Raw genomic sequence first — 12,459 nt, forward strand, 5'->3', positions numbered from 1 at the left:
TGTTTTCCTGTGTGTAGTGTTTCAGGACTTGTCTTGTGCTCTTATTTTGGTGTTTTCCTGTGTGTAATGCTTTAGGACTTGTCTTGTGCTCTTATTTTGGTGTTTTCCTGTGTGTAGTGCTTTAGGACTTGTCTTGTGCTCTTATTTTGGTGTTTTCCTGTGTGTAGTGCTTTAGGACTTGTCTTGTGCTCTTATTTTGGTGTTTTTCCTGTGTGTAGTGCTTTAGGACTTGTCTTGTGCTCTTATTTTGGTGTTTTCCTGTGTGTAGTGTTTCAGGACTTGTCTTGTGCTCTTATTTTGGTGTTTTCCTGTGTGTAGTGCTTTAGGACTTGTCTTGTGCTCTTATTTTGGTGTTTTCCTGTGTGTAGTGCTTCAGGACTTGTCATGTGCTCTTATTTTGGTGTTTTCCTGTGTGTAGTGCTTCAGGACTTGTCTTGTGCTCTTATTTTGGTGTTTTTCCTGTGTGTAGTGCTTTAGGACTTGTCATGTGCTCTTATTTTGGTGTTTTCCTGTGTGTAGTGCTTTAGGACTTGTCTTGTGCTCTTATTTTGGGCTTTTTCCTGTGTGTAGTGCTTTAGGACTTGTTTTGTGCTCTTATTTTGGTGTTTTCCTGTGTGTAGTGCTTTAGGACTTCTCTTGTGCTCTTATTTTGGTGTTTTCCTGTGTGTAGTGCTTTAGGACTTGTCTTGTGCTCTTATTTTGGTGTTTTCCTGTGTGTAGTGCTTCAGGACTTGTCTTGTGCTCTTATTTTGGTGTTTTCCTGTGTGTAGTGCTTTAGGACTTGTCTTGTGCTCTTATTTTGGTGTTTTCCTGTGTGTAGTGCTTTAAGACTTGTCTTGTGCTCTTATTTTGGTGTTTTCCCGTGTGTAGTGCTTTAGGAATTGTCTTGTGCTCTTATTTTGGTGTTTTCCTGTGTGTAGTGCTTTGTGACTTGTCTTGTGCTCTTATTTTGGTGTTTTCCTGTGTGTGTAGTGCTTTAGGAATTGTCTTGTGCTCTTATTTTGGTGTTCTCCTGTGTGTTGTGCTTTAGGACTTGTCTTGTGCTCTTATTTTGGTGTTTTCCTACGTGTAGTGCTTAAGGACTAGTCTTGTGCTCTTATTTTGGTGTTTTCCCGTGTGTAGTGCTTCAGGACTTGTCTTGTGCTCTTATTTTGGTGTTTTTCCCGTGTGTAATGTTTTAGGACTTGTCTTGTGCTCTTATTTTGGTGTTTTCCTGTGTGTAGTGCTTTAGGACTTGTCTTGTGCTATTATTTTGGTTTTTTCCTGTGTGTAGTGCTTTAGGACTTGTCTTGTGCTCTTATTTTGGTGTTTTCCTGTGTGTAGTGCTTTAGGACTTGTTTTGTGCTCTTATTTTGGTGTTTTCCTGTGTGTAGTGCTTTAGGACTTGTCTTGTGCTCTTATTTTGGTGTTTTCCTGTGTGTAGTGCTTTAGGACTTGTCTTGTGCTCTTATTTTGGTGTTTTCCTGTGTGTAGTGCTTCAGGACTTGTCTTGTGCTCTTATTTTGGTGTTTTCCTGTGTGTAGTGCTTTAGGACTTGTCTTGTGCTCTTATTTTGGTGTCTTCCTGTGTGTAGTGCTTTAAGACTTGTCTTGTGCTCTTATTTTGGTTTTTTCCTGTGTGTAGTGCTTTAGGGCTTGTCTTGTGCTCTTATTTTGGTGTTTTCCTGTGTGTAGTGCTTTAGGACTTGTCTTGTGCTCTTATTTTGGTGTTTTCCTGTGTGTAGTGCTTTAGGACTTGTCTTGTGCTCTTATTTTGGTGTTTTCCTGTGTGTAGTGTTTCAGGACTTGTCTTATGCTCTTATTTTGGTGTTTTCCTGTGTGTAGTGCTTTAGGACTTGTCTTGTGCTCTTATTTTGGTGTTTTCCTGTGTGTAGTGCTTCAGGACTTGTCTTGTGCTCTTATTTTGGTGTTTTCCTGTGTGTAGTGCTTTAGGACTTGTCTTGTGGTCTTATTTTGGTGTTTTCCTGTGTGTAGTGCTTTAGGACTTGTCTTGTGCTCTTATTTTGGTGTTTTCCCGTGTGTAGTGCTTTAGGACTTGTCTTGTGCTCTTATTTTGGTCTTTTCCTGTGTGTAGTGCTTTAGGACTTGTCTTGTGCTCATATTTTGGTGTTTTCCTGTGTGTAGTGCTTTAGGACTTGTCTTGTGCTCTTATTTTGGTGTTTTCCTGTGTGTAGTGCTTCAGGACTTGTCTTGTGCTCTTATTTTGGTGTTTTCCTGTGTGTAGTGCTTTAGGACTTGTCTTGTGGTCTTATTTTGGTGTTTTCCTGTGTGTAGTGCTTTAGGACTTGTCTTGTGCTCTTATTTTGGTGTTTTCCCGTGTGTAGTGCTTTAGGACTTGTCTTGTGCTCTTATTTTGGTCTTTTCCTGTGTGTAGTGCTTTAGGACTTGTCTTGTGCTCTTATTTATGTGTTTTCCTGTGTGTAGTGCTTTAGGACTTGTCTTGTGCTCATATTTTGGTGTTTTCCTGTGTGTAGTGCTTCAGGACTTGTCTTGTGCTCTTATTTTGGTGTTTTCCTGTGTGTAGTGCTTTAGGACTTGTCTTGTGCTCTTATTTTGGTGTTTTCCTGTGTGTAGTGCTTTAGGACTTGTCTTGTGCTCTTATTTTGGTGTTTTCCTGTGTGTAGTGCTTTAGGAATTGTCTTGTGCTCTTATTTTGGTGTTCTCCTGTGTGTTGTGCTTTAGGACTTGTCTTGTGCTCTTATTTTGGTGTTTTCCTACGTGTAGTGCTTTAGGACTAGTCTTGTGCTCTTATTTTGGTGTTTTCCCGTGTGTAGTGCTTCAGGACTTGTCTTGTGCTCTTATTTTGGTGTTTTTCCCGTGTGTAGTGCTTTAGGACTTGTCTTGTGCTCTTATTTTGGTGTTTTCCTGTGTGTAGTGCTTTAGGACTTGTCTTGTGCTCTTATTTTGGTCTTTTCCTGTGTGTAGTGCTTCAGGACTTGTCTTGTGCTCTTATTTTGGTGTTTTCCTGCGTGTAGTGCTTTAGGACTAGTCTTGTGCTCTTATTTTGGTGTTTTCCCGTGTGTAGTGCTTCAGGACTTGTCTTGTGCTCTTATTTTGGTGTTTTTCCCGTGTGTAGTGCTTTAGGACTTGTCTTGTGCTCTTATTTTGGTGTTTTCCTGTGTGTAGTGCTTTAGGACTTGTCTTGTGCTCTTATTTTGGTGTTTTCCTGTGTGTAGTGCTTTAGGACTTGTCTTGTGCTCTTATTTTGGTGTTTTAATGTGTGTAGTGCTTTAGGACTTGTCTTGTGCTCTTATTTTGGTGTTTTCCTGTGTGTAGTGCTTTAGGACTTGTCTTGTGCTCTTATTTTGGTGTTTTTCCTGTGTGTAGTGCTTTAGGACTTGTCTTGTGCTCTTATTTTGGTGTTTTCCTGTGTGTAGTGCTTTAGGACTTGTCTTGTGCTCTTATTTTGGTGTTTTCCTGTGTGTAGCGCTTTAGGACTTGTCTTGTGCTCTTATTTTGGTGTTTTCCTGTGTGTAGTGTTTCAGGACTTGTCTTGTGCTCTTATTTTGGTGTTTTCCTGTGTGTAATGCTTTAGGACTTGTCTTGTGCTCTTATTTTGGTGTTTTCCTGTGTGTAGTGCTTTAGGACTTGTCTTGTGCTCTTATTTTGGTGTTTTCCTGTGTGTAGTGTTTCAGGACTTGTCTTGTGCTCTTATTTTGGTGTTTTCCTGTGTGTAGTGCTTTAGGACTTGTCTTGTGCTCTTATTTTGGTGTTTTCCTGTGTGTAATGCTTTAGGACTTGTCTTGTGCTCTTATTTTGGTGTTTTCCTGTGTGTAGTGCTTTAGGACTTGTCTTGTGCTCTTATTTTGGTGTTTTTCCTATGTGTAGTGCTTTAGGACTTGTCTTGTGCTCTTATTTTGGTGTTTTCCTGTGTGTAGTGTTTCAGGACTTGTCTTGTGCTCTTATTTTGGTGTTTTCCTGTGTGTAGTAATTTAGGACTTGTCTTGTGCTCTTATTTTGGTGTTTTCCTGTGTGTAGTGCTTCAGGACTTGTCTTGTGCTCTTATTTTGGTGTTTTCCTGTGTGTAGTGCTTTAGGACTTGTCTTGTGCTCTTATTTTGGTGTTTTCCTGTGTGTAGTGCTTTAAGACTTGTCTTGTGCTCTTATTTTGGTGTTTTCCTGTGTGTAGTGCTTTAGGGCTTGTCTTGTGCTCTTATTTTGGTGTTTTCCTGTGTGTAGTGCTTTAGGACTTGTCTTGTGCTCTTATTTCGGTGTTTTCCTGTGTGTAGTGCTTTAGGACTTGTCTTGTGCTCTTATTTTGGTGTTTTCCTGTGTGTAGTGTTTCAGGACTTGTCTTATGCTCTTATTTTGGTGTTTTCCTGTGTGTAGTGCTTTAGGACTTGTCTTGTGCTCTTATTTTGGTGTTTTCCTGTGTGTAGTGCTTCAGGACTTGTCTTGTGCTCTTATTTTGGTGTTTTCCTGTGTGTAGTGCTTTAGGACTTGTCTTGTGGTCTTATTTTGGTGTTTTCCTGTGTGTAGTGCTTTAGGACTTGTCTTGTGCTCTAATTTTGGTGTTTTCCTGTGTGTAGTGCTTTAGGACTTGTCTTGTGCTCTTATTTTGGTGTTTTCCTGTGTGTAGTGCTTTAGGACATGTCTTGTGCTCTTATTTTGGTGTTTTCCTGTGTGTAGTGTTTCAGGACTTGTCTTGTGCTCTTATTTTGGTGTTTTCCTGTGTGTAGTGCTTTAGGACTTGTCTTGTGCTCTTATTTTGGTGTTTTTCCTGTGTGTAGTGCTTTAGGACTTGTCTTGTGCTCTTATTTTGGTGTTTTCCTGTGTGTAGTGCTTTGTGACTTGTCTTGTGCTCTTATTTTGGTGTTTTCCTGTGTGTAGTGCTTTAGGAATTGTCTTGTGCTCTTATTTTGGTGTTCTCCTGTGTGTTGTGCTTTAGGACTTGTCTTGTGCTCTTATTTTGGTGTTTTTCCTGTGTGTAGTGCTTTAGGACTTGTCTTGTGCTCTTATTTTGGTGTTTTCCCTTGTGTAGTGCTTTAGGACTTGTCTTGTGCTCTTATTTTGGTGTTTTCCTGTGTGTAGTGCTTTAGGACTAGTCTTGTGCTCTTATTTTGGTGTTTTCCCGTGTGTAGTGCTTCAGGACTTGTCTTGTGCTCTTATTTTGGTGTTTTCCTGTGTGTAGTGCTTTAGGACTTGTCTTGTGCTCTTATTTTGGTTTTTTCCTGTGTGTAGTGCTTTAGGACTTGTCTTGTGCTCTTATTTTGGTGTTTTTCCCGTGTGTAGTGTTTTAGGACTTGTCTTGTGCTCTTATTTTGGTGTTTTCCTGTGTGTAGTGCTTTAGGACTTGTCTTGTGCTTTTATTTTGGTTTTTTCCTGTGTGTAGTGCTTTAGGACTTGTCTTGTGCTCTTATTTTGGTGTTTTCCTTTGTGTAGTGCTTTAGGACTTGTCTTGTGCTCTTATTTTGGTGTTTTCCTGTGTGTAGTGCTTCAGGACTTGTCATGTGCTCTTATTTTGGTGTTTTCCTGTGTGTAGTGCTTCAGGACTTGTCTTGTGCTCTTATTTTGGTGTTTTTCCTGTGTGTAGTGCTTTAGGACTTGTCATGTGCTCTTATTTTGGTGTTTTCCTGTGTGTAGTGCTTCAGGACTAGTCTTGTGCTCTTATTTTGGTGTTTTAATGTGTGTAGTGCTTTAGGACTTGTCTTGTGCTCTTATTTTGGGCTTTTTCCTGTGTGTAGTGCTTTAGGACTTGTTTTGTGCTCTTATTTTGGTGTTTTCCTGTGTGTAGTGCTTTAGGACTTGTCTTGTGCTCTTATTTTGGTGTTTTCCTGTGTGTAGTGCTTTAGGACTTGTCTTGTGCTCTTATTTTGGTGTTTTCCTGTGTGTAGTGCTTTAGAACTTGTCTTGTGCTCTTATTTTGGTGTTTTCCTGTGTGTAGTGCTTCAGGATTTGTCTTGTGCTCTTATTTTGGTGTTTTCCTGTGTGTAGTGCTTCAGGACTTGTCTTGTGCTCTTATTTTGGTGTTTTCCTGTGTGTAGTGCTTCAGGACTTGTCTTGTGCTCTTATTTTGGTGTTTTTCCTGCATGTAGTGCTTTAGGACTTGTCTTGTGCTCTTATTTTGGTGTTTTCCCGTGTGTAGTGCTTCAGGACTTGTCTTGTGCTCTTATTTTGGTGTTTTCCTGTGTGTAGTGCTTCAAGACTTGTCTTGTGCTCTTATTTTGGTGTTTTTCCTGTGTGTAGTGCTTTAGGACTTGTCACGTGCTCTTATTTTGGTGTTTTCCTGTGTGTAGTGCTTTAGGACTTGTCTTGTGCTCTTATTTTGATGTTTTCCTGTGTGTAGTGCTTTAGGACTTGTCTTGTGCTCTTATTTTGGTGTTTTTCCTGTGTGTAGTGCTTTAGGACTTGTCATGTGCTCTTATTTTGGTGTTTTCCTGTGTGTAGTGCTTTAGAACTTGTCTTGTGCTCTTATTTTCGGCTTTTTCCTGTGTGTAGTGCTTTAGGACTTGTTTTGTGCTCTTATTTTGGTGTTTTCCTGTGTGTAGTGCTTTAGGACTTGTCTTGTGCTCTTATTTTGGTGTTTTTCCTGCGTGTAGTGCTTTAGGGCTTGTGTTGTGCTCTTATTTTGGTGTTTTCCCGTGCGTAGGGCTTTAGGACTTGTCTTGTGCTCTTATTTTGGTGTTTTTCCTGCGTGTAGTGCTTTAGGACTTGTGTTGTGCTCTTATTTTGGTGTTTTCCTGTGTGTAGTGCTTTAGGACTTGTTTCGTGCTCTTATTTTGGTGTTTTCCCGTGTGTAGTGCTTCAGGACTTGTCTTGTGCTCTTATTTTGGTGTTTTTCCTGTGTGTAGTGCTTTAGGACTTGTCTTGTGCTCTTATTTTGGTGTTTTCCTGTGTGTAGTGCTTTAGGACTTGTCTTGTGCTCTTATTTTGGTGTTTTCTTGTGTGTAGTGCTTTAGGACTTGTCTTGTGCTCTTATTTTGGTGTTTTCCTGTGTGTAGTGCTTTAGGACTTGTCTTGTGCTCTTATTTTGGTGTTTTCCTGTGTGTAGTGCTTTAGGGCTTGTCTTGTGCTCTTATTTTGGTGTTTTTCCTGTGTGTAGTGCTTTAGGACTTGTCTTCTGCTCTTATTTTGGTGTTTTCCTGTGTGTAGTGCTTTAGGGCTTGTCTTGTGCTCTTATTTTGGTGTTTTCGTGTGTGTAGTGCTTTAGGACTTGTCTTGTGCTCTTATTTTGGTGTTTTCCTGTGTGTAGTGCTTTAGGACTTGTCTTGTGCTCTTATTTTGGTGTTTTTCCCGTGTGTAGTGCTTTAGAACTTGTCTTGTGCTCTTATTTTGGTGTTTTCCTGTGTGTAGTGCTTCAGGACTTGTCTTGTGCTCTTATTTTGGTGTTTTCCTGTGTGTAGTGCTTCAGGACTTGTCTTGTGCTCTTATTTTGGTGTTTTCCTGTGTGTAGTGCTTCAGGACTTGTCTTGTGCTCTTATTTTGGTGTTTTTCCTGCGTGTAGTGCTTTAGGACTTGTCTTGTGCTCTTATTTTGGTGTTTTCCTGTGTGTAGTGCTTTAGGACTTGTCTTGTGCTCTTATTTTGGTGTTTTCCTGTGTGTAGTGCTTTAGGACTTGTCTTGTGCTCTTATTTTGGTGTTTTTCCCGTGTGTAGTGCTTTAGAACTTGTCTTGTGCTCTTATTTTGGTGTTTTCCTGTGTGTAGTGCTTCAGGACTTGTCTTGTGCTCTTATTTTGGTGTTTTCCTGTGTGTAGTGCTTCAGGACTTGTCTTGTGCTCTTATTTTGGTGTTTTCCTGTGTGTAGTGCTTCAGGACTTGTCTTGTGCTCTTATTTTGGTGTTTTTCCTGCGTGTAGTGCTTTAGGACTTGTCTTGTGCTCTTATTTTGGTGTTTTCCTGTGTGTAGTGCTTTAGGACTTGTCTTGTGCTCTTATTTTGGTGTTTGTGAGAAGGAGAGCCAACAAAGAGTGAAGAAGAGCCTGTAGTCCAGGGGTCACCAACCTTTTTGAAACCAAGAGCTACTTCTTGGGTACTGATTAACGCGAAGGGCTACCAGTTTGATACACACTTAAATAAATTGACAGAAATAGCCAATTTGCTCAATTGCTTTAATAAATAAATCTATATATATCTATAAAAAAAAAGGGTATTCCGTCGTACATCTTTAATCCTTTTACGGAAGATTTTTCGTAGGGAATAAATGATGAAAAAAACACTTAATTGAACGGTTTAAAAGAGGAGAAAACAGGAAAAAAATGAAAATTCAATTTTGAAACAAAGTTTATCTTCAATTTCAACTCTTTAAAATTCAAAATTCAACCGAAAAAAATGAAGAAAAAAACTAGCTAATTCGAATCTTTTTGAAAAAATAAAAAAAAGAACTTATGGAACATTATTAGTAATTTTTCCTGATTAAGATTAATTTTAAAATTTTGATGACATGTTTTAAATAGGTTAAAATCCAATCTGCACTTTGTTAGAATATATAACAAATTGGACCAAGCTATATTTCTAACAATTTCTTCTAGATTTTCCAGAACAAAGATTTTAAAATAAATTCAAAAGACTTTGAAATAAGATTTGAATTTTATTGTACATATTTTCCAGATTTGGTAGTTTAATTTCTTTGAATTTTAATCATTATAATAAGTTTGAAGAAATATTTCACAAATATTCTTCGTTGAAAAAAACGTAGCTAAAATGAAGAATTAAATTAAAATGTATTTATTATTCTTTACAATAAAAAAAAATACTTGAACACTGATTTAAATTGTCAGGAAAGAAGAGGAAGGAATTTAAAAAGTAAAAAGATATATGTGTTTAAAAACCCTAAAATCATTTTTAAGGTTGTATTTTTTTTCTAAAATTGTCTTTCTGAAAGTTGTAAGAAGCTACGTAAAAAAATTAATGAATTTATTTAAACAAGTGAAGACCAAGTCTTTAAAATATTTACTTGGATTTTCAAATTCTATTTGAGTTTTGTCTCTCTTAGAATTAAAAATGTCCAGCAAAGCAAGACCAGCTTGCTAGTAAATAAATACAATTTAAAAAATTTAGGCAGCTCACTGGTAAGTGCTGCTATTTGAGCTATTTTTTAGAACAGGCCAGCGGGCGACTCATCTGGTCCTTACGGGCGACCTGGTGTTGGTGACCCCTGCTGTAGTTAATGCCCGCAGCTTAAAGCAACTGCGTGAGAACGTATACTCCAATATCACGATATAGTCATTTTCTATATCGCGATATATCGAGTATATCGATATATCCCCCAGCCCTAGTATGCTAGGTCTCAAAACAGCAGTTTGCATCTCCAAAGGCGGTAAACAAAAATAGCAGCCTGGCTGGTTAATTAATGGCGGCTCTGATTCCCAACATGCTTCGTCATAATTTGAGCTTTGTAATTGGCCCGCTGACAGGACGCCAGCCGAGGCAGGTCGCTCTCTTCTGTGGTACCTGGGAGACCATTAAACCGCAAACTCTTTTTTCTGGCCCGTGCGAGCGGGGATGCTGAACGCCGGCCAGCGTGACCAAACATCTCTGAAGGACCCAAAGGAGAGGATGGCGTCGGCGCAGCTTTAGCGTCTCTGTGGCGCTCACAGACAGACTAGTAATAACCCGCAACATTATGTTTGAGTGGAGTGGAGTTGTGTCCGTAGGCCCGGGGCCGTTCTGCATGCAATGCAAGCGAAGTCCGACTTCCAGGTAGGGCTGGGCGATATATCCATATAACTGTTCTATGGAGTGATGAGACAAAACTGGAACTCTTTGGACCTATGAATCAACGTTATGTCTGGAGGAGAAAAAATGAAGCTTACAAAGAGAAGAAACCCTTGCCTACTAGTAATAACCCACAACACCATTTTTGGGTTCGTTATCCGCAGTGCAACATTCCTAATGATGGACGTCACATGACAAGGACAGGAACGAGAGATGCAGAAGAAATTAAGCATATTTGCTGTTCGGATTAATCCCGCTATACAGTATTCCAGCACAGGGTATGTATAGAAAATAATGCAACTGTCGAACATGATGCCCGTTTCAATGTGCTTTACCACTCAGAAATAGTCAAAATTACACATTATAAAAGCGGTACACAGCTGTCCATCATCCTGAAGGAGATTTAAGCGGTGGTGAAGGCGTGGGGTGGGGGTGGGGAGTATGTTTGTGTATATTCCCATTGTCTTTGAGTGGAGTGGAGTTGTGTCCGTAGGCCCGGGGCCGTTCTACATGCAATGCAAGCAAAGTTTGACTTCCAGGTAGGGCTGGGCGATATATCGCTATATACTCGATAAATCGCGGGTTAGTCTCTGTGCGATATAGAAAATGACTATATCGTGAGTATTCGAGTATACGTTCTGACGCAGTTGCTTTTAGCTGCGGGCATTATACTATAGGCTCTTTTCACTCTTTCTTGTCTCTCCTCACAGTGAGATAAAACAAGCGCACCTTCCTATATACGTCACATACGTATAGACGTCTTTCGCACTCGCTGAGCAGAGAGGTAGCGGCATGGGTAATGTTGGCTGTAGCAGGTGGTGCAAGCGGAGGTTGGAGGCCGGCCTGCTGCTATAAAAGCGCTACTCAGCCGTCTATCCCTCCGAAGGGGAATCAAGCGGTGGTGAGGGGTGTGTTTGTATATATTCCCATTGTCTTTGAGTGGAGTGGAGTTGTGTCCGTAGGCCCGGGGCCGTTCTGCATGCAATGCAAGCAAAGTTCGACTTCCAGGTAGGGCTGGGCCTTATATCGATATATACTCGGTATAACGCGGGTTAGTCTCTGTGCGATATAGAAAATGACTATATCTTGAGTATTCGAGTATACGTTCTGACGCAGTTGTTTTTAGCTGCGGGCATTATACTATAGGCTCTTTTCACTCTTTCTTGTCTCTCCTCACAGTGAGATAAAGCAAGCACACCTTCCTATATATGTCACATACGTATAGACGTCTTTCGCACTCGCTGAGCAGAGAGGTAGCGGCATGGGTAATGTTGGCTGTAGCAGGTGGTGCAAGCGGAGGTTGGAGGCCGGCCTGCTGCTACAAAAGCGCTACTCACCCGTCCATCCCTCCGAAGGGGAATCAAGCGGTGGTGAGGGGTGTGTTTGTGTATATGCCCATTGTCTTTGAGTGGAGTGGAGTTGTGTCCGTAGGCCCGGGGCCGTTCTGCATGCAATGCAAGCAAAGTTCGACTTCCAGGTAGGGCTGGGCGATATATCGATATACTCTATATATATCGCGGGTTTGTCTCTGTGCGATATAGAAAATTACTATATTGTGAGTATTCAAGTATACGTTCTCACGCAGTTGCTTTTAGCTGCTGGCTTTACACTACAGGCTCTTCCCACTCTTTCTTGTCTCTCCTTCTTACAGACAGCAAGCACACCTTAAATACGTCACATACGTATACGCCCCTGCGGAGCAGAGAGGGCGGCATGGGTAAGGTTAGCTGTGATGCTAGCTGAGCCGAGCGAGTTGTAATACGAGAGAAAGAAGGTACAAATCTGGTAACAAATGAAGTAAGAAATAATTCCCAATAAAAACAGCAGGGGGTCCATCGTCTGGCGGTGGTTTGGCTTCAAGTGGGAATATGTCAAACGGACGACCGTAATTTTTCAAGTGTGGGGCAAAAGCGTTGCAATAAAAAGTAGCAATACTGCTAATATATAGCGTCATTTGAAAGGTCACCTGCTAGAGAATGAAGAGTGCTTACTCCGCATGTCAACATCTCCATTCGGTGCCACCGCCCACACCATCAAAATGCAGAGGCAAACATTTCCACATCAACACCGTATGAAAAAAAAAAAAAGAGTGATTTTTTGTTGTTGTTGTGATTTCCCTCTCGGCATGAATGTTTAAAAGTAGCATATATTAATGCAGTATGAAGAAGAATGTTTGAATGTAGACACATAGAATCATCATACTGCTGTGATTATATGTGTCAAGTGTTCATTCAAGGCTAAGGCAAAATATGGAGATATATATCGTGTATCGTCATGGCCTAAAAATATTGAGATATCAAAAAAAAAAGCAATGCAAGATCTTTGAAAACTGTTATCACGCTGTAATCTGCTCTAATGTGGTGTTTTGCCGCTTTTATTGTGAAGGCCTACCTCACAGGTGCCCCACGGCTCTGGGCGGGCTTCAGTAAGACCGTGACCGTGCTCTCCGTCTGATTCAGGGACGTCTCCTGGTCGTACGTCGGCATTGATGGAGCTGGAGATCGAAGCGACACAGGAAATCAGGCAGTATTCCATATACCATATACCCTAACACACCTTAAAATCAAGCGTGGAGCTCTGGCAACTATCTGTCAAATACAGATTTTACATGATATTGTAAAATGTTTCGATTGATTTATAGAACTTTTATTACTAGATTGCACAGTACAGTACATATTCCGTATCACACAACTTTACTATGCTTAAAGTCCATTGCTAAAGTTATTAGCTATTGTGCTCAAGCTGCAGTATTTTCTATCTGTGCAAGGACAAAACTTCTTGTCTGAGGGGTGTCCTCAGCCCGCTAG

At 40.5% G+C, this 12,459-nt stretch overlaps 1 protein-coding gene across 1 annotated transcript in view; it reads right to left on the bottom strand.

Annotated features, from left to right (window-relative positions):
- Positions 1-12,459, bottom strand: part of LOC133568022 (receptor-type tyrosine-protein phosphatase mu-like) — a 610,514-nt gene that overhangs the window by 263,473 nt on the left and 334,582 nt on the right. The window contains exon 11 of the mRNA XM_061919713.1: positions 12,044-12,146. Coding sequence (XP_061775697.1) covers positions 12,044-12,146 — 103 coding nt within the window. The remainder of the gene's footprint in view (positions 1-12,043; positions 12,147-12,459) is intronic.

This window comes from Nerophis ophidion, linkage group LG14 (assembly GCF_033978795.1).
Source record: "Nerophis ophidion isolate RoL-2023_Sa linkage group LG14, RoL_Noph_v1.0, whole genome shotgun sequence".
Lineage (NCBI taxonomy): Eukaryota > Metazoa > Chordata > Actinopteri > Syngnathiformes > Syngnathidae > Nerophis > Nerophis ophidion.